Source organism: Triticum aestivum, chromosome 5A, assembly GCF_018294505.1.
Source record: "Triticum aestivum cultivar Chinese Spring chromosome 5A, IWGSC CS RefSeq v2.1, whole genome shotgun sequence".
NCBI classification, from domain to species: domain Eukaryota; kingdom Viridiplantae; phylum Streptophyta; class Magnoliopsida; order Poales; family Poaceae; genus Triticum; species Triticum aestivum.
The window spans coordinates 310,486,395-310,508,499 of record NC_057806.1 but is presented as its reverse complement, the minus strand read 5'-3'; the positions used below and the strand labels follow the sequence as shown (position 1 = coordinate 310,508,499).

Here is a 22,105-nt window from a genome sequence, read left to right as displayed (position 1 = left end):
AGAATTGTTATAAACATGACATGAATACATTATAAATTATAGATACGTTAGAGACATATCAATGATCATGCATGCTTACTATTGCTTTTCTGCTCCATTGCTTGCTGTTTTGTGTGCTTAGTTGCTTGCTGCTTGTGTGCTCCATTGCTTGCTGCTTCAACTATTTCTCTTGTGCATTGATAGGACAAGTGATATGCGCTGTTCATCGGAAGGGTTCTAGGGGATTACAGTTCATGGGAAGCTTACAATGAACAAAATTTAGGGTACAAGCACAACAACCATATAGTGTTTAAGGATAGGCAGGCGACAAAAGATGCTTACTCCAAGTTTATGCGAAAGCACGCGTGCAAGGTTGAAGTTGGCAAGGCGGCACCACACTTTGGGCGTAAAACTTCATTATCATCCCGTAGTCCGTCGCTATTGCAATGCTATGGTGTTGGTATGGTCATTGCGACTATGTGTAAGGAGCAGCGGGTAAGCCTTGTTATAGCACATCTTGATACCCGTGTGCAACCAAACAACGTGTACATGTGTGAGTTCAGACGATGCAGGACATCAAGTACTATGCGCAAACCTTTCCTCTCATGCTATGCACAGCTGGAAAGTGTATGTAATGCAGGCAAAAATTAAGGTGTAAGTTGACAACCAAACACATCTTAGGATATACTCCCTCTGTCCCAAAATATAATGGCAAAATGGTTCATCGGACGGCTGATATTCCACCCAAGGACACCGCTTGGATGGCCATAAAATGGCGGGGCTGCCATGACAAGGCTCTGCAAGTCGCAAGTCTCTTATCCCCCTCTGTCCGCCGCCCGCCGGCCATTTCCCACTCCGGCGAGATGCTGACCTGCGGCCGATACCTATCCTCCGCCGCTGCCACAACGCCATCCTTTCCCCCGCTCCGGACACTAACCTTCTCCCTCCTCCGCTATCATCCTATCCGCTTCCTCTCGTTCTCCTCCGCCGCCGCCACCACCGCAGTCGAACCTGAGACCATAAGTAAAAAAAGAAAACGAGTTCCTAATAAGATAAAAAAGCCATCTTATTTATCCTAATTTGCCATCTGAGCTGTGCTAGTTTGGTACAGGCGGCGGCGGCGGCGGCGGCGCGGGTGGTGGTGCCACGAGGCCGCAGTGGAAGGCGGCGATAGACTTCAAGTGGATCCGGGACAACAGGGATGTCGTCGCCACCAACATCCGGAATCGGAACTCCGCCGCCAACCTCGACGTCGTCCTTCAGCTCTACGATCAGTACCTCGCGCTGCAGAAGGTCAGTGACCTGCCTGTTATTGCTACTGCTGCACTCCGGATTTGTTTTTGGACTGTATACTCCAATAGAACTGATAGCTTTTCACCGCCAAAGCGCGTGATTTACTAGGCTAGACATTGGGTATGATGGGTCACCCGCAAAAAAGAAGGGTATCTGTCAGATGAGATGATTCTTATCAAAGGGTAATAACTTCCATCTGGGATTATGCCCGAGTTGTTGTTTGAGCTGTGCTATATGAATGATGGACTGGCACTGTTCAGCATTTTTTTTTGGCAATAATAGCCAGCCATGCCTTGTGATTATTGTACCGCATGGTAGCTGTAGGCATTATGTAAGTTAGAATCAGAGCTAAAAGACTGACAGTAGATCGTGAATCATCGTTGTTAGTTCGATGTTTGTGCATGTATCTGCGTTGTGAATGTCTGAGTAGGCATCAGGTATACAGGGGCCAGGAGCTTGTCTAGGGGTAGCCCATCAAACAAAATATCCTGGAGGTAGTATTTATTCTCCTTAGGGCATTTCTAACCGATCCCCTAAAAGTTAGCAGAGTACATACCTTAGTGGAGTATATATACTCCACTAAAATTTGAAATTTTGCCGCACCTAGCCGATCCCCTAAAGTTAGCGGAGTAAAACTAAATTTGCACAAACTCAATCAAATTTGAACCAAAGATGATGCATTTAAACATAAGTTCAACAATAAAGTTCTCGGAACCGAACATTATACATAAATTTAACCTAAAACTAAACTTAAACTAGTTTAGGGCGAAGTGGAGGTCGAGCCAATCTTTTCGGGTGAGGCCACCCTTGGTGAGAGCTGGGTCTGGGCCGGTGCCGTCGTCGTCGTCGTCGGGGAAGACGCTCTGCCACTCCCCGACGTCGATCTCGCTGTAGTTGCCCACCTCGCCGCCCGCGTTGCCGCCCTCCTCGCCCTCGTCGTTGCCGCCCTCGTCGTCGGAGATGACGATAACTTCGCCGTCATTGATGGCAAAGATCGCCCGCTCAGCCTCCACTAGCTTCGGGTACTGCTGGCGGAGCTCATCCATGTAGGCCTTGTCGGTGGCCTCGGCCTCGAGGCGCTCTCTCGCCTCCCTGTCCTCCCGCGCCATCCGAGCGGTCACCACCCCCAGCTCCGGCAGGACGAGGTGGACCGGAGCCGTGCCGAACGGAAAGTTGAGCCGCGCGTCGCGGCCGTGGAACCGGACCTGCCACCGGTCGTATTCCATGGCAGCGAGCTCGGCGGTGTCGAATGAGCCGACCCACTTCCGCTTGTGGGTCTTGTGGTTCGTGATTTCAGCCTCCCACGTCCCCCACGACCGCCGTCGAACGCCCATGTAGGTCCTCGTCTGCGGCCGCGGTGGAGTGAGGTCCGGGAAGTCCTCAAACTGCGTGAGGGGCGCGGCGGCGGGGGGATCGGCCGAGCGGTGGCGGCTCGAGGAAGCGGCCGCAAACGACGACCCGCGGGCGTGGCGGCGCGGATCCGCGCTGCGGATCGACGGAGGGGACCGGCGGCCACCCCGTCCGGCCATCCGGAGGAGGGAGGGCGGCGGATCGAGGAGTGGGGCGGGGAGAGGAAGAGAGAGTGGGGAAATTTTACTCGGCCGCCACGAGCCGGAGTAAATATAAGGAGAGGAATGGGTATGGAGTAAATTTTTTTACTCCCCTAACCGTTATAAGGGATCGGCTAGGTGTGGTTTAGAGGAGAAAAAAAGCCAAATATACTCCCTTACGGCCGGATAAGGGATCGGTTAGAAATGCCCTTACACCTTAGGATCACCGAAACAACACTCTTATTACGACAACTTATTTTGACATCAAAGTACTCGTTATTGCAAAGTGATCACCATAGTATCTTTTACAAGAGTATCAACAATCTCTACGGGTGGATCTTCCATCCACCCCACACTCACCTTACTTCTAGCTAGTTTGGCTAAATCATGGGCAGCACAATTAGTCTCTCTAGGAGCATACTCAAAAATAATATGCGGGAAATCGCACGCAACTTTTCTGGCTACCCATAAAAGTTAGAAGTAGGGCATAGGAGGAACTCATACAGTCATACTAATAACCCTGAGCTTTTGTTGAGCTCTTCCAGATACACCCTGTTAGACCTATAACACGTACAGTCATTCTAACCCTGTGCTTTTGTTTAGCTCTTCCAGATATGCCTTCTGATATATTATGACATGCATTTTGTCTTGCCAATTGTCAATACTGAATCAGAACGAGTATGTTTGCTGTCATGTGGTGGGTGATTTGAGGAGGATTAGAGTGGAGATGGTAGCTACCTGAACTTCTGAAGTAAGCGCCAACCCCCTGGACCTTTGCGGCGTGACGCCAGCCGGAGAGCGGCTGTCACACAGCAAAGGCAGGGGAAGAAATAACGTGAGGGAGAATAGATTGGTTTATTCCTGATTGATCAGAGATTAGAGGTGAGCATTATGTAGCCCACGTTACAAGACTTGAGGCCTAAGGCATAATCTAAGCAAACTTGCAATATAACTAACTAGCCAAACTAAAAGGATACGACTAATCCTTTCCTTTAGCCACTACTGCCTACATCTGCTGGCGTTGTGGCCCCCTGTGTAGGTCTCCTGCGCCTAAAGGGGATGCCCCACATGACATTGCATTATGAAAAGCTCAATCATTAGCAGAGTTTGGTTGCACTGAACTGATGTAAGATTGCCCGCCAGTCAATTTTTTGTGTCACCGAGTTAATTTGCAAAGTTTGTAAGTTCCTTGTTCATTCACATCTCAGTGCATGGTGCTCATTCTGTTCCCTTTAAACTGTTCCATCCCACAAGGTCTATAAAACTATTGAAGACATCTGTCTTTATATTCATTAACTGAATACAATTGGTTAATTAGTTCTGTACTGTATAATATGGAGGTAACAAAAGCATTGCGACAATTCCTAATCATGGCAAATGACAGGAGGTCGAACGGCTCCGAGCTGAAAGAAATGCAGTTGCTAACAAAATGAAAGAGAAACTAGACCCGTCTTTGCGACAAGCCCTTGTTGACGAAGGTAGAATTATTATGAGTGTTTTCTGACATCCAAGTATTTGCAAATAGAATTCGGCAGCTTAAAATTTTTGACTCATTTTGGGATATTTTAGGCAAAAACCTGAAAGAAAGCCTTATTGCACTAGAAGAGGATCTTGTTCAGCTAACTGATAAGCTTCAGTTAGAAGCACAAAGCATTCCTAATACTACACATCCAGATGTGCCTGTAGGGGATGAGGAAAGCTCTGTCACCAGAAAGGAGGTAGTAGATTTCCGTATAACTTCATCTGCAGTACTGTTGCTTTTTTTCTTTTCAAGGTAATGCCGTTTATGTATTTTCAACATTTCATAATTTTCAGTTATGTTATATAGGTAGGCAGTCAGAGAAGCTTCAGTTTCCCCATTAAAGACCACCTTCAGCTTGGGAAGGACCTTGATTTATTCGACTTTGATGCAGCTTCTGAGGTATAACTGTAAGAAAGTATATATTTGTACTTAAGCTGAAACAGGACTACCAGTTAGAATTAAAAGTTAAGGAGACAAACATGGGTTGTCAAACTCTCAGTAACAACAAATACATGTATGTAACCTCATAGTGGATCTATTTTTTGACTGAATACTGTGAGGCATCCTCATAGTAGATTTCGGTATGTTGACCAGCAAATTGCAATTCCGATTTACATAATAGAAACACACTCATTTGAAATGCTTTGTTGTACCCAATTATATAAATATTAGTGGCAAATCCTTTCAACTCTTTTTTGTTTTCATGTCTTCATTGGCTCTTTGGCTATGACCTGCAAATTGGATTGTTGACTAAACCATTATCTATAGCACTATGCTCCCTAATTTTTAAGGCCTCACAATCAATTGAGGTCTCCAATTTGGAATTGGGTCATCCCGTTTTGACCAGATCAACAATTTCTAAAGGAGCTCCCTCATTCAATTCTCTTACACTCTGCTCCTTAATTTTGGAGCTTTTACATTGGATTGAGGTATTTCATTTTGGATTTGATTCACGATTTTGACCAAGTCAACAATTTTTCAAATCAATCGGAGCGAAACACCGTATTATAAATAAAAAGAAAAACACACTCAATCATCTCCCCACTCGCCAAACCAAATACTCCCTCGGTTCCAAAATATAAGGTCTATTTGTTTTTCTGAAAGTCAATTTTCTTTAACTTTAACCAAGTCCAGAGCCAAAAATATCGACATCCACATTACAAAATAAATAAAATATTGAAAGTCATTAAATAAAATATTGAAAGTCATTTCATGATGAATCTAATGATACTGATTGATATTGTGAATATTGGTACATTTCTCTACAAAATTGGTCAAACTTAAAGGGGTTTGACTTTTCTAAAAACTAATACACCTTATATTTTGAATCAGAGGGAGTAAAAAATAGTATATGAAAACCCAACAAGACCAACAGCGCAGCAAAGCGCACCCAGTCCTTCTAGTATAGAAGAAATCCTCGCTACATTATATATGTTCATAGAAAAAGATCAAATAACCCATGAACATGTAAATGATATCTGAAATGATAGATAAATAAATTTCAAATCCCATATAAATTATACATAGTCACAATGACAGGTATATCATCACATTTATTTATGGATAGCTTATTGGAATTATCAGGGTAAACTAAAGTAAACACCAAAATAATCATAGCAAAACAACAATAGTTAGAATCTAACACTTTTACCCAGAAAATAACAACATGACTCAAAAGCAATTGAGATAGGGTGCTTCCTGTGAGCTAAGTGTATCAATTTACCTAATGTATTGCGCAGTACATCTCACCAGGTGAGTGTGGGAGGGGATTCTGTGGTATTCATTGACTCCGTACAACTTAATTAGTATCAAGAGCATGTCGTGAGCGAGGGTTTACTTACATCTCCACAGTCTCATATTTGAGTCAATCAGCCCACCACAATATAAGTTGTGTATCCAGGTTCATGATAAATAGCTCCTATGTTAGTGTGAAACAACCACGAATATGGACATCAAGGTGACAAGTAAGAAAAATATAATTCAAATACCAGAATCTTGAGCAAACATACTAATATAATTCATAGCTGAAGTTTGCCTACTCTCAAGCACATCAGTTTCAAGGAAGTAGGCTTCGGGTATAGAAAGATATAGAGAGATTTTGTAGCGCAACAGTTTTGGGTTTTGAATCACCCAGGAACAGCTCAATCAGGAACATCTCTTATGCTTGATCTCAAGAGAGTGAAGACACACCCTCACTTACTGCAGATAACCAATGCCTTTGATGTAGCTTACATTGCCATTTGCCAATCATAGAAACAATAGACATCAGACATAAACGATTGACTGTCCTCGAGGGGATCGATGGAACATATATGATTAATATCTAATGCCACAGAAGGGGATCGAGTCATTGTCTTAAATGCCTTTCGATGGCATGATATATGAGCATAGAGATAAAAACACATTGATATCTGAACTGCCTACTTTAACTCCATCTGGTGATATGTAAGCAATCACATTACAGTTTTGCTGCTGAAATGCTGCAGTAGCTACAATTAACATCTCGACATGCAAAAGTACACATGCAGTTCTGGAGGTTTGTCATTTTGGCGAACACTGGTGTGCATGACACTAAGCAACAGTTGTGATACTGAAAAGGCAAAAGAGAAAAGCATACATCTATTAGCAATTTATCAAATGTTTCAGCGGAATAAATAAACTAACCGAAGCGACAGAAACTAATACTACATCTGAATGCAAAGTAGCAGCAAATTGGTCTGAGAAGGAACTGACACAGGGAGAATTAACCACTCAGACGAGATCTTCAGTAATCATATGAAATTTGCATAGTGACATTGTTAGGAGCAAGGGTTCGGGCTCCTCTAGGTCGTAGGTGGTAGGGAAAGGAGGGAGCGGGGCGTGGGCTAGAACGTGGCGGCCGGTGGCGAGGTGCCGTCCTTGCGGCTGGGTGGCGGCGGCGCAGGAGAGAGAGGCCTAGGGTTTAGGGTTCCGGCTCCTCTGGGAGCCGGGCAATAGAATAGTCTTATTGCTTAATCCTCAAAATAGTCTTACAACTTGTATATATAATCATAATCTGAAAATAAACTAAGATAACTTGGGCCTTAAGCCTGCCCAGTGGGCCCCCGGCGGCCATAGACCTGGCCGGTCATAACATCTCTCCCCTCCTGCGCAAACAACTCGTCCTCGAGCTGAAAGTCGGGGTAGTGCTGGAGGAACTCCTCGCGTTGCTCCCAAGTAGCGTCCTCCTCTGGTAGTCCAGCCCACCGAATCAACACGTACCAGGAGCCTCGGCGCAGCTGAGCCTTCAGCGCCTTCTCCGGTGCAGGAAGGAGACGCCCGTCCGCGAGCGGCGGAAGCGCCGGTGGTGCCGCGGGTGGATCGCCGCGGAAAGGCTTGAGCAGCCCGACATGGAAGACATCATGGATCCGGGCACCTGCCGGAAGCTGAAGACGGTACGCCACTTTGCCAATGCGTTCTAGGATAGCAAAGGGACCGGCATAGCGAGGACCGAGCTTCTTCCTCGCGCGGGGGTCCAATGACTGCGTAGAGAGATGAAGTAGACGCAGCCAGACCCAATCACCCACCGCGAACTCCACCTCGCGATGGTGGCCATCATAGTATCGTTTGGCCAACTGCTGGGCCTGGAGGAGTCGTTGCTGGACCTCCGCGAGCATCTCATCACGGCTCCTCAAAAGAGCCCCGGCTGCCTCGGTCCGCGCCGAGGCTGGATCAACCGGCAGAATCGGCGGGGGTGGCCGGCCATACACCACCTCAAAGGGCGTAGCACGGAGGGCGGAGTGGTAAGAGGTGTTGTAGCAGTACTCCGCCCACGAGAGCCAGTCCACCCATGCGCGAGGGCGATCACCTGTAACACAACGCAAATACATGGCAATCACCTTGTTAACGATCTCAGACTGGTCGTCTGTCTGAGGGTGGAAGGCGGTACTCAGGCGGAGCTTCACGCCTGCCAGTCGGAAGAGGTCGCGCCATACATGACCCGTGAACACAGGATCTCGATCACTGACGATCGAAGAAGGGAACCCGTGGAGACGGACAATGCCATCGAAGAAGGCCCGCGCGACAGATGCCGCTGAATATGGATGGCCAAGGGCGATGAAATGAGCATACTTGGAGAAGCGGTCGACCACCGTGAGAATGACGGATTTGCCGCCCACCTTGGGAAGGCCCTCGATGAAGTCCATGGAGATGTCCGCCCAAACCTGAGACGGGACCTCCAAGGGCTGAAGCATACCAGCTGGTCGCAGGGTCTCCGTTTTGTTGCGCTGGCACGTCACACAAGACCGTACCCAGTCGCGGACCAGGGCACGATCACCTGGAATGTAGAAGTCGGCGCGGAGGCGATGGAGCGTCTTCTGCACGCCCTCATGGCCCGCCGAGTGGGCGAGACGCAGCACCTGCTGACGAAGATCGTCGTGGTCCGGAACGAAGACGCGGCGCCCGTGGAGAAGCAGGCCGTCGGCTAGACGCCACGGCTCCTCTAGCTCGCCCGCCGCCAGCTGCTGCTGCAGGAGGAGGGCGTCGGCCGCGGCAGCGTTCGCCCGGCGAATGTCGGCGTAGAGGGCGAAAGAGGGCCCGGTGATGATGCAGAAGGCAGCCCCTTCCGCCGCACCATCGTCCACATCGGCGTCACGCCGAGATAGGGCGTCGGCGACGGTGTTGAGGCGACCCGGCCGGTACTCGACGGTAAAATCAAAGCCAAAGAGTTTACTGATCCACTGGTGCTGGGGAACCGTCGAGAGCCTCTGATCCAGCATGAACTTGAGGCTGTAGTGGTCCGTGCGGATCCGGAAGGAACGGCCCCAAAGATAGGGCCGCCAATGGCGTACTGCCTGCACCAACCCAATGAGCTCACGCTCATACGCCGCCAATTTAAGATGGCGAGCAGCAAAGGGGCGGCTGAAGAAGGCGAGGGGTCCATCGCCCTGGTGCAGGACCGCACCAAACCCCGCACCGGAAGCGTCGCAGTCGACGGTGAAGGGAAGGTCGAAGTCCGGCATCTGCAGTACGGGTCCCGTCGTGAGGGCCCCCTTGAGGGCCTCGAACGCTGAAGTGGCCTCCGTATCCCAAGAGAAGGCGTCGCGGCGGAGGAGACGCGTGAGCGGGGCCGCGATAAGGCCAAACTCCCGGATGAACTTCCGGTAGTACCCGGCAAGACCAAGGAAGCCGCGAAGAGCCCGCGGAGACTGCGGAATGGGCCAGGCGGCGACGGCCGCCACCTTGTCGGCGTCCATGGCCACACCCTCGGCCGAGATGACGTGGCCGAGGTAAGCGACCGAAGGTGTCCCGAACGAGCACTTCGAGCGCTTAAGATGAAGATGATGCGCCCGAAGCTCGTTGAAGACGATGGCCACATGCTGGAGGTGCTCTGCCCAAGAGGCGCTGTAGATAAGAATGTCATCAAAGAAAACGAGCACAAACCGACGTAAGTAGGGCCGGAGGACATCGTTCATCAAGGCCTGAAATGTCGCCGGGGCGTTGGCGAGGCCAAAGGGCATCACCAAGAACTCGAAGTGGCCGTGATGGGTCCGGAACGCCGTCTTGGCGATGTCGTCGGGATGCATGCGCACCTGATGATACCCCGACCGGAGGTCCAGTTTGGTGAAGAAGCGCGCACCATGTAGCTCATCCAGGAGTTCATCGACCACCGGAATAGGAAACTTATCCTTAAGTGTGAGAGCATTAAGGGCGCGGTAGTCGATGCAGAAGCGCCAAGTGCCGTCCGACTTACGTACGAGGAGGACCGGCGCCGTAAAGGGTGATGTAGAGATACGGATAATGCCCGCGGCAAGCATGATGGCGCACTGCCGCTCCAACTCGTCCTTCTGCAACTGAGGGTACCGGTAGGGCCGTACTGCCACCGGAGCCGAGCCCGGCAGGAGATGAATACGGTGGTCGTAGACCCGGGCCGGCGGAAGGCCCTGGGGTTCCGCAAAAAGATCACCGTGCTGCTGCAGGAGGTGATCCAGCAGCGGATGCTCGGCCTCCGTGGTGGCCGCGGCTAGCTGGAGTGGGGGCGACGCCGGGGTGCCGCCAACGCCCTCCCACCGGATGCGGCGGCCGAGGCGCCAGAAGGTCATCGTCAGGGCGTCGAAGTCCCAAAGGATGGGACCGAGAGTCCGCAAAAAGTCGACGCCGAGGATGAAGTCGAAGCAGCCCAAGTCGATGCCGGCACATGTGATGGTGAAGTGCTCGTCGCCGATAGTAATGGGAACGTCCCGAGCGAGCCCATGGCATCGGAGGCGGTCGCCATTAGCGACGGTGACCCGCAGCTGCTCCCCTCCCGTCGGCTGTAGGGCAAGGCGCCGCATAGTAGCCTCCGGAAGGAAGTTATGTGTAGAGCCCGTGTCTAAGAGAGCCACCAGAGTCTCGCCGTGGATCGTGACCGGAATAAGCATAGTCCGCTCATTGCGGATGCCGGCCAACGCGTGGAGGGAGACGACAAGGGCCGTAGCCGGCGCGGGCGCGGGTGCCGGCGCGACCTCGGCGGCGGCTGGGTCGCCGAGTCCATCGTCGGTGGCAGCGTCCTCGGTCTCGTCGACTGTCTCCAAGTAGAAGAGGCGCGGGTAGACATGGCCCGGGGCATAGGGCGCATCACAGTTAAAGCACAGCCCCAGGCGGCGGCGCTCGAGCTGCTCGGCCTGCGAGAGGCGCCGGAAGGGCCGCGTCGCGGCCGGAGTGGCCGTCGGTGAGGCGGCTGCAGAAGCTGGTGCGGCCGGCGGTGGTCGTGGAGGCACTCGGCTCCCCCGAGGTGGTGCGGGCCGTGTTAAGGCCTGGGCGCGCTGCTCGAACGCCCGAGCGTAGTACATGGCCGTCTGCAGGTGCTGGGGTCCCTTCATCTCAACGTCCGCGCGGATGTGGTCGGGAAGGCCGCCGACGAAGAGTTCAGCCCGCTGTAGTGCTGTCACCCCCGGTGCGTGACACGCCAGAGCCTGGAAGCGGTCGGCGAAATCCTGGACCGTGGAGGTGAAGGGTAGGCGGCCCAGCTCGGACAAGCGGCTGCCGCGCCGTGGTGGACCGAAGCGAAGGAGACACAGCTCGCGGAAACGATCCCAGGGGGGCATGCCGCCCTCGTCCTGCTCGAGGGCGTAGTACCATGTCTGGGCGGCACCCCGGAGGTGGTATGACGCGAGCCAAGTGCGCTCGGACGCGGGTGTGCGCTGCCCCCGGAAGAACTGATCACACTGGTTTAACCAGTTAAGAGGGTCCTCCGAGCCATCATACGTGGCAAAGTCGATCCGGGCAAAGCGAGGTGGTGTCGGGGTTGATGCGCCAGTGCCCACCGGTTCGTCGATGCGAAGGGCCGAGGACGGCGCGCCGAACTGTAGCGTGGGCACCGCCGGTTCGCTGGCCTCCGTGTAGACCGGCGGTGGCGTCGTTCCGGTGAGCCAAGCCGGAATCGGAGAGGGCGACGGTGGAAACCGCACCTGCTGGATCGGAAGCCCCCCGGAAGGGCCCTGACTCAGGCCGGCGGTAGGCGGTGGAGACGGCGTGGGGGCCGGGGCAGACCAGACCGGCCACGGGGTTGGGGCGGACGCGGCCGATGCCGCGGTTGCTGGCGCGGGCCAGTGTGGCCAGGCCGGCGCTGGAGCGGCCGGCTGTTGTAGTGCCGGGTAGCCGCCGGCGAGCGCGGCAGGCACCGAGTACCACGGGAGTGTCGGCGGCCCGGAGGGCGCAGGCGGCGGGGGCGGTTGTGGCGGTCCGTACGGCCAGGAAGAGCCGGATGCCCTGGACCGCGACGACCAAGTCGTTGAGGACCCCTGCCATGGCCTCCGGGGTGTAGTGGGCCGGTAGAGTTGATGGCGACGGCGGCGTAGTGGTGATGGGGGCCGGCGGATGGCCGGGTGACGCGCCGGGGATGAGGTCCAGCGGCGCGGACGGGAGGACCAGCGACCCCGTGGCGAGGGGCGCTGATGCGGCGGTGGTGGTCACAGCCAGCGACGGCGATGGTGGTGAGGATGACATGGTCGAACCAGAGCTGACTGATACCAAGGTGTTAGGAGCTAGGGTTCGGGCTCCTCTAGGTCGTAGGTGGTAGGGAAAGGACGTGGGCTAGAACGCGGCGGCCGGCGGCGAGGCGCCGTCCTTGCGGCTGGGTGGCGGCGGCGCAGGAGAGAGAGGGCTAGGGTTTAGGGTTCCGGCTCCTCTGGAAGCCGGGCAATAGAATAGTCTTATTGCTTAATCCTCAAAATAGTCTTACAACTTGTATATATAATCATAATCTGAAAATAAACTAAGATAACTTGGGCCTTAAGCCTGCCCAGTGGGCCCCCGGCGGCCATAGACCTGGCCGGTCATAACAGACATAATCTGACGGGAGCTGCAACTCACATCCTTAAAAGTGAAGAAACTGGGAGTATGAAGAGCGGGAGGAGAGCTGGAGGACAGAGATGTGACAGCCTGCGGATGGGCAACCATCATGGTGGATCGCTTACATCTGAAGTGCTTGAAGTCACTCTAGGCGATAGCACGGAGGCAAGCAGAATAATTGTGGGATGGGTGCACGAGTCGGGAACATCCTGGCAGAGATCCTCTAGAAGCCAGATCAGAATGTGGAGGAGGCATTAGGGGGCTTGGACTGGAGTGCAGCACGTGGACGGGGTAAGGAGGCGTATGGCTGTGAGATTGCCACGCTTGAGGGAAGACATCGTCTGCCAATTCCTTGAGGCAGAACTCTGTTGCGGTGAAAGAATTCTCATTCACGGAGTGGAGACTCGACGGCCGGGTTGGTGGAGGAGAAAGTAAAGGGGAGGTATAAACTGGTGCGGTAGTGGGGAGAGGAAGGGATGGGTGCCAAAGCTGTAAGGTGAAAATCTAACTGATAGCTCCAAGCCTCCACCAATAGACCGGCTAACGAGGTTTTGGTTAACTTTATCTGAGGGTTGAAACTTGAAAACTTGAAATTGTTGCAGAGAGGTGGCTGAACGGGGAAGCAGGAAAAACCAGTAGTTGGCGCCACCTGGTTTAGTTACACAGGATACTTGTACTAAACGATATTAAGTCAATATATGCTCGCTGGAAGGCTCTAGTTATTTTGCCTTAATAGTACAAAGTCCTGATATGAGTAGATGCCCAGATTGGTCCTGCTCTTTTCTACAAAAAGTTTGTACTGTCTTGCGCAGGTTAGTGGTTCAAAGTTCTACTACCTGAAGAATGAAGCTGTTTTGTTGGAGATGGCCCTTGTAAATTGGGGTATTGCTGAGGTCTCAAAGAAGGGTTTCACACCACTCATAACTCCAGAGATTGTTAGATCATCTGTTGTTGAGAGATGCGGCTTCCAGCCAAGGGCCCAAAATACTCAGGTATGCAGTCTCTAAACGTAGTATTTGGTTACTTTTGTTATCAACAGTGTTAGAACAACCACTGCTTGTTTGGGACTGAAAGGCTTTGTTGTTATTGTTGTCATGTCAATGATTTAGTGCCTTATTTGTTTTCATGTGATATATTTTCCATCAGTATTCTGTTTGTTCTTGTTGATTATTTGGTTAGTGCTGATGTGCGGCCAGGTTGCTGTGATGGTCAATGCAGGCCAATTAACAATTTCAATTCCATTTTTGTAGTTTTGTTAGAGGGAGGTACATTTTAGCTATTCTCAGTGGCCTTGCACAGTCACTTATATTGTATCCTGCTCATTGTAATGATTACCAATTCGACTGTAATAGAAAGGTTTAGTTTAAGTAAAGCAGACAAGATTGTTACATATTACATCGTTAACTACCTAGATGAAAGATGTTGTAGAACTTTCTCAAAAGGAGGCAAGGGGACCGGATTATCCTGGTTAAGCTGGTCGTTGGAGACTTAGTTCTCAATGTTATCAGTGTGTATGCCTCGCAAGTAGGCCACAGAGAGAGGAGTTCTGGGAAGGCCTGGAAGACATGGTTAGAAGTGTACCTATTGGCAAGAAGCTCTTCATAGGAGGAGACCTCAATGGCTAATGGGTACATCTAACACAAGTTTTGAAGGGGTGCATGGGGGCTTTGGATATGGTAACTGAAAGTGCGTTATATCGATTAGAGGGGGGTGAATAGGCGATTTTTATGAAAGTCTTCAAAACGTGGAAGTTATGAAGACAAACGATAGAAATAAACCTATTACCCTGCAGCGGAAGGAAGACTACACTAGGCAAGCCATAGTCAAGTATTCAATGGAGTGAAAGCACAATGACTAATAGCAGCAATGTATTAAGGATCAGGTAGGAAGATATTATGAAGCCAAACAGAAAACACAGTCACTCAGTGAAGATAAAAGATAGTGCAATCATACAATGACTTCACAAGGACCAACAGTAAGTAAAGGGAAGGAAAGGATACAACCAGTGACACGTTGAAGACAATGATTTGTTGGACCAGTTCCAGTTGCTGTGATAACTGTACGTCTGGTTAGGGCGGCTAGGTATTTAAACCTGAGGACACACAGTCCCGGACACCCAGTCCTGAACACGCAGCTCAGGACACCCAGTCCTCACCGTATTCCCCTTGAGCTAAGGTCACACAGACCTCGCCCAATCACTCTGGTAAGTCTTCAAGGTAGACTCCCAAACCTTCACAGACTTCGTTCACCGGCAATCCACAATGTCTCTTGGATGCTCAGAACGCGACGCCTAACCGGCTGGAGGATTCACAGTCCTCAAGTGTAATAAGTCTTCAGATCACACAGACAAGAAGACTTAAGTGATGCCTAATTCTCTTTGGCTCTGGGTGGTTAGGGCTTTATCCTCGCAAGGAATTCTCTCTTAAAGGCTTCGAGGTGGGTTGCTCTCAAACGACAAAAGCCGTACTCTGAATCTGAGTAGCCAACCATTTATGGTTGTAGGGGGTGGGCTATTTATAGCCACTTGGCAACCCAACCTGATTTGTCCGAAATGACCCTGCGTCACTAAGGAACTGACACGTGTTTCAACGGTCAGATTTCAAACTCACACGGCAACTTTACTTGGGCTACAAGCAAAGCTGACTTGTCTGACTCTGGACAAGATTCGCTCTCAAAGTCTTTACTCGAAGACATAGGTTTTGTTTAAGCATCACTTCAGTCATTCTGACTGGTTCTCTTGGACCCCACTTAACAGTACGGTGGTTCCTATGACTGAACAAAGAGGAAGAAAAAGACCTACGAAAGACCTAAGTCTTCGAGCTCCATAGGCTTCATGCGATGTCTTCTCTTGTCATAGTCTTCAATGTGAATATCTTCATATACCACCTTTGACTTCAATGTCTTCATACATTTTTAGGGGTCATCTCTGGTAGGAAAACCGAATCAATGAGGGACTTCTACCTGTGTTATCCTGCAATTCTCACAAACACATTAGTCCCTCAACTAGGTTTGTCGTCAATACTCCAAAACCAACTAGGGGTGGCACTAGATGCACTTACAGTAACATGAATCAAGGAGAGGATGTCTTAAGCTTTGCTTTAGCCTATGACATGATTGTAGATAACACCCTCTTTAGAAAGAGAGAATCCCATCCATTGACTTCCTATAGTGGACAATATTCTAGCCAGATTGATTTCATCCTCTCGAGAAGAGAAGACATGCGTGCTTGCCTCAATTGTAAGGTGATAACTAGAGAGAGTGTTGTCCCTCAACATAAGCTTGTGGTGGCTGACTTTCGCTTTCAGACTCATGTCTAGCAGGATAAGCGCGCCAAAGTCGTTAGAATGAAGTGGTGGAAGCTCAAGGCGGAGGCAACTCATGCTTTCAAGGAGAAGGCTATTAAGGAGGTGATCCAAACAATATGTGGATGAAGATGAAGACTTGCACATGGAAGGAAGCATCAGAGGAGTTTGGGGTGACTAGGGTAGTAGAAGCGAAGCTAAAGATACCTGGTGGTGGAACGACGATGTCCAGAAGACTATTAAGGAGAAGAAAGACCGTTTCAGATGCCTACACCTGGATAAGAGTGAAGGCAACATGGAGAAGTACAAAGTGGCAAAGAAGACTGCAAAGCGAGATATAAGTGAAGCAAGAGGTCAGGCGTATGAGGACCTCTACCAGCATTTATGTTTAAACACGAAGGAAGGCGAAAGGGACATCTATAAGATGGCCAAGATCCGAGAGAGGAAGACGAGGGATGTCAACCAAGTCAAATGCATCAAGGATTGAGCAGATCGGCTTCTGGTGAAGGACGAGGAGATCAAGCATAGATGGCGAGATTACTTCGACAAGCTGTTCAATGGAGAGAATTGAGAGCTCTACCATGGAGCTGGACGATTCATTTAACGATACGTACATACATTTTGTGTAGCGAATTTAGGAGCTCGAGGTCAGGGAGGCTTTAAAAAGGATGAAAGGATGCAAGGCGATGGATCCTGATGGTATCCCCATTGGGGTGTGGAGAGGCCTTGGAGACATAGCGGTAGTATGGCTAACTAAGCTTTTCAACCTTATTTTTGGGTCAAACTAGATACCAAAGAATAGAGGCGGAGTATAATAGTACCAATTTTCAAGAACAAGGAAGATGTTCAAAATTGTACTCCCTTTCTCCCAAAATTCTTGTCTTAGATTTGTCTAAATACGGATGTATCTAGTTACGTTTTAGTGTTAGATACATCCGTATCTAGACGAATCTAAGACAAGAATTTTGGGACGGAGGGAGTACTAATTACCATGAAATTAAGGTGATGAAGTTATGGGAGAGAGTCGTTGAGCGCCGCTTAAGAAGAATGACAAGAATGACAACAAAGTCCATTACCTCATCAAGGACATGTATGATAATGTTGTGACAAGTGTTCGAACAAGTGATGGCGACACTGATGACTTTCCAATTAAAATAGGACTGCACCAAGGGCCAGCTTTGAGCCCTTATCGTTTTTGCTTTGGTGATGGATGATGTCACAAGGGATATGCAAGGAGATATCTCATGGTGTATGCTCTTTACGGATGATGTGGTGCTAGTCGACGATAGTCGGACATGGGTTAATAGAAAGTGTGCTGTAGAGACATGCATTCGAATCGAAATGTTTTAGGCTTCGTAGAGCTAAAACTGAGTAAATGAGGTGCAATTTCAATACTACTAGGCACGAGGAGGAGGAAGTTAGCCTTGATGGGTAGGTGGTACCTCAGAAGGACACCTTTCGATATTTCGGGTCAATGTTGCAGGAGGATGGTGATATCGATGAAGATGTGAGTCATCGAATCAAAGCTGGATAAATGAGGTGGCACCAAGCTTCTGGCGTTCTTTGTGATAAGAGTGCCACAAAAGTTAAAAGGCAGACTGTATAGGACGATTCGACCTACGATGTTGTATGGCGCCGAATGTTGGCCAACTAAAAGGCGACATGTCCAACAGCTAGGTGTTGTAGTGATGGGCATGTTGAGATGGATATGTGGCCACACAAGAAATGATCGGGTCTGGAATGATGATCTACGTGGTAGAGTTGGGGTGGCACCGATTGAAGAGAAGCTTGCCCAACATCATCGGAGATGGTTTGGGTGTATACAATGCAGGCCTCTAGAAGCACCATTGCTTAGCGGACGGTTAAGGTGTGCTGATAATGTCAAGAGAGGTCGGGTAGACCAAACTTAACATGGGAGGAGTCCGTAAAGAGATATCTGAAGGACTAGAATATCACAAAAGATTGGACAGGGGTGCATAAAAGTTAGCTATCCATGTGCCAGAACCATGACTTGGTTTCAATATATTACGGGTTTCAATTCTAGCCTACCCCAACTTGTTTGGAACTGAAAGGCTTTGTTGTTGTTGCACAGATGCTCAAGCAATAGAATTATATAAGTGCAATTTCTGTACTATATGCTTTCTGCCAGTATGTTATGGCAGGTTATAGTGGTACCTTGTTACTATTCAATATTCAATAGTACTGTGCAGAATCAAATCATATGACATCTTTATGTCCCTTACATGATGATTTTAAATAATCACTTGTGCCATCTTTATGTAGGTCTATTCAATAGATAACAGTGATCAGTGCCTCATAGGGACTGCAGAAATTCCCGTTGGAGGCATCCATATGAACTCTATCCTTGCCGACTCTGATTTACCTCTAAAATATGTGGCATATTCACACTGTTTTCGCACAGAAGCAGGTGCCGCAGGTGCTGCCACTAGGTATCTCTGTTCTCTTCTTCCCTTAAAGGCTGTCTTTGAGTGTGTGTTTTGATTTAGGAAGTTTCCTTATAGTATGCTCATATAGAAATTACTGATTGATGATGGTTCAAGTCCGTAATGAAATTGTTTACTCTTTTTTTTGTGTGAAGTTGCTGAGTTTCAGTTAATCTGTCTTGAACAGGGGCCTCTACCGAGTACATCAATTTAGCAAGGTTGAGATGTTCATATTCTGTCGGCCAGAGGAAAGTGACAAGTACCATGAAGAACTTATAACCATCGAAGAGAATCTTTATGCATCACTCGGACTTCATTTTAAGTATTTCCTGATCTTCTTGTGAGTTTCTAAGTCATAAACGTTCCAAGGCCAATAAGATTATTCTCCTCTCTCGTAGAACTTTGGATATGGCAACAGGAGATTTGGGCGCTCCAGCCTACAGAAAGTATGACATTGAGGCATGGATGCCAGGCCTGGATCGGTATGGTGAGGTAGGCAGCAAGTATTTCTTGCGCCCTGGCAACTTGTATCCATTTTGAGCAGTTCTCATGTTTTCTGCTCAAAACATATGCAGATCTCAAGTGCATCAAACTGCACGGACTACCAGAGCAGGCGGCTGGGTATCCGGTTCCGGCCAGCACCCTTGGAGCCTCCACCGTCGACGAACAGCAAGAAAGGGAAAGGGGGTAGTTCAGGTCCGACGCAGTTTGTCCACACGCTCAACGCAACGGCAGTCGCTGTTCCTCGCCTGATCATATCCATTTTGGAGAATTTTCAGCAAGAGGATGGTACGGTGGTGATTCCGGAGCCGCTGAGGCCCTTCATGGGTGGGCTTGGCGTCCTCACCCCCAAAACCAAATTATAGTGGCAATTAAACTTCTTTTTTTGCGGGAGGCATTTAAACTATTTAGGAGGGGTTTCTTTTTATATGGAAGTGGCAAGTGCCTAGAAGAACATGTTAGGGCATCTTTAATGGTTGTAAGATAGTTCTTGGTAGACTTTGCCGTATAGGATTTTTGATGATGTGTCATACAATAAATGAGGAAAGAGAGGAAGGTTGTATGTACATGAACCAACATCCATTGCACAAGCTTCAATGTAGAATGAGAGAGCATCTCATTTATTATCTTACATCCTATTGGGCAAACTAGATACAACCCATTAGAGTTGTTGGATGTTAAGGTGTTAGTTGATGACATGTTATATTTTATCAACAAGCTAACATACAAATTATTGAAGATGCCTTTAATACCCGCCACTGGTACTCCCTCTGTAACTTAAAAGAAGTCATTTTCTGACACTGATTTTGACACCATCATAGTGTAAAAAAATATCTTATATTAAGTTACAGAGTAGTACTCCCTGTGTTCCTTCATATAAATTATTTTAGAGATTCCAATATAGACTAAATACGGAGTAAAATAAGTAAATCTACACTTCAAAGTACGTCTATATTTAGAAATGGAGGGAGTAGAAGATAATTTTGAATCTTAACTAAAAATTGAGGTATCTTATTTTATTTAGAAATGGAGCCTCTCGTTAATGCTATGGACGTGAAAAAAAAGTGAAACCACAATTTTGGTGAACATATTTTATTTTCCTTCTCCGCACGAGCAGGAACGGTCTTTGCAGCGATTGGTTTTCGGGCACGATTAATTGGGCCATCTTCAAGGCTAACCGCTTGTTTAGGCGCTTGAGCAATTTAAAAATAATAATAAAGCTAAAAAATTGACATTACTTTTTTTAGAGCAACTCCATCGGGCTGACCCATTTCGTCCATGCGCGTTCGTTTGGGTCGCGGCGGACAGAAAAATCGGTCCAACGCGCCGATCCAAACGGACGCGCGTCCGCTTTTTGTCAGCCCGTCGACCCATTCGCGGTCCAATTTTGAGCCTGATTTGTGTTGGCGCGGACACGGGACGGCCGCGCGCGCCGCACACCAACTACTCCCCCTGGCCCGCCAGTCGGTGGCAAAGCATCCATCATTTCCCTCCACTTTCCTAAAAACCCTCCTACCCTACGCGCGCTCTCGGCCGCTCGCCATGGACGACGCCCTCGAGGCTGCCGCCGACCTCACCTCTCTCGCCTCGTCCGGCCACGTCTCCGCCCCCTCCGACAAAGGCAAGCCCCTCCCCCCCCCCGCAAGACCGCTGCGCCGCCCAAGAAGAAGAAGCATCTGATGCTCAAGGAGCGGGCCGTGCAGTCGGCCAAGAGGAAGGACCGGAGGCACGCGACGGACGCAAGCCCAGAAGTAGCGGCCGTCGCCGCCCTCAGCGCCACCGCACAACAGGAGGAACCTACGCCTGAGTGGCCGCGGCAACGAGGAAGGCCCTGCTCTACCTAGGGTTAAACCCTGGCCAACACGGGCTCGTCAACGTTGCTGTGGCCGCTGCCAGCACCGGCTCATCCACGTTTCCTCAGATGGTCCTGCCAAAGTCGCCCCGCGCATCGGCGACGCACCCAATTCCTGGCTTCCACGTTTACCTGCAAGCCTCCCGACTCTCCGGGGAATGCTCGTCGGAGGTGAGCATGGTGCCCGCGCCCACGCCCGCGCCCACGCCCATCGACCTCAGCACCATGCTGATGGCTGGTGCCTTGTCATACTGAGGGACCAGGAAACGTGCGTTGGGAGATACCAACCGATGTGCTCCCCGGCACCCGCAACCTGTTCGACACAATGCCGGTGGCATCATCTTCGAGGGTGGTGCGGCTGTTGGAGATATGCCCTAGAGGCAATCATGTATGATGATATTTCCTATGTGTTTATGAATAAAGATAGTCCTTGGACATTATCAATGATGTGTATCAGCAAGTATGTGACTTGTTTGTGGGACTATGCATTGTATGATGACTGTCCTAAAAGGTCCCTAGTCGAAAGGGCTATGTGGACGCGCAGCCAACTAGACTAGCATATGACACGGTCGATGGCTTGGTCTCACTAGCCATGGAGCATTGGATGCTAACCGGATAATATGGACTTGGAAGGATCTGGTCGGATTCGACGTAGTCAGATCCGAGTCGAGATAAGGTCCGAGTCGGACAGACCCAACTATGAGACGCAGCGATATGTCATCTGTGAGTCTCGAGTACAACATATGTTCTATGTCCTAAGACTTGAGCTGACGCATATACTCGGGATGGTGACAGACTTGCTTTGGGCCGACCAAACGCTACTCCGTAACTGGGTAGTTATAAAGGTAGGTTTCGGGTTTGTCCAGAACCATGATGCGAGACGTGGTCGAGCAAGATGGGATTTTCCCCTCCGACCAGGAGAGATATACTCTGGGCCCCTCGTGTGATCCGACCAGGATAAGCATGGCCATGCGACAAGGATTATGAGATAATACGATTTGTGGTCGGCATCACCGGAACGAGAAAGAGGTCGGGCTAGCACAAGGATGGCAGACTCGCCTTGAGCCCGACAACATATATCGTGTGGCAAAAGGAATGGAAGTATGATGTACATGTTCCCCTAACTAGCTTCATAGTCTGTTTGGTGTTCGGCATGCCTTGCTAGAGGCCGCTACCAACTGTGCAGTTCGGAGGTGATCCGAATTGCGACCAAGCCGGCTTGAACCTAAGGGGTCGCGCGCTTAAGGGAAGGAACCTACGAGGTCGGATCCGAGGACACTGGTCGGATGTGATCCGAGTTGTATTCGGATTGTGGCCGAGTAGACTTATGGGCCTTAGGGTCCGTGCGAGGCCCAAGTGTTGAGCCCGCGACG

At 49.7% G+C, this 22,105-nt stretch overlaps 1 protein-coding gene across 1 annotated transcript; it reads left to right on the top strand.

The window, feature by feature from the left end:
* The first annotated feature begins 731 nt into the window (after positions 1-731).
* On the top strand, positions 732-19,511 carry LOC123103078 (serine--tRNA ligase, chloroplastic/mitochondrial). Its single transcript, XM_044524568.1, has 10 exons — positions 732-1,002; positions 1,091-1,272; positions 4,207-4,300; positions 4,392-4,540; positions 4,651-4,743; positions 13,446-13,625; positions 18,219-18,385; positions 18,567-18,701; positions 18,778-18,871; positions 18,955-19,511. The coding sequence occupies exons 1-10, from the start codon at positions 741-743 to the stop codon at positions 19,243-19,245; spliced, it is 1,647 nt and encodes a 548-aa protein (XP_044380503.1). The 5' UTR covers positions 732-740; the 3' UTR covers positions 19,246-19,511.
* Positions 19,512-22,105: the final 2,594 nt, after the last annotated feature.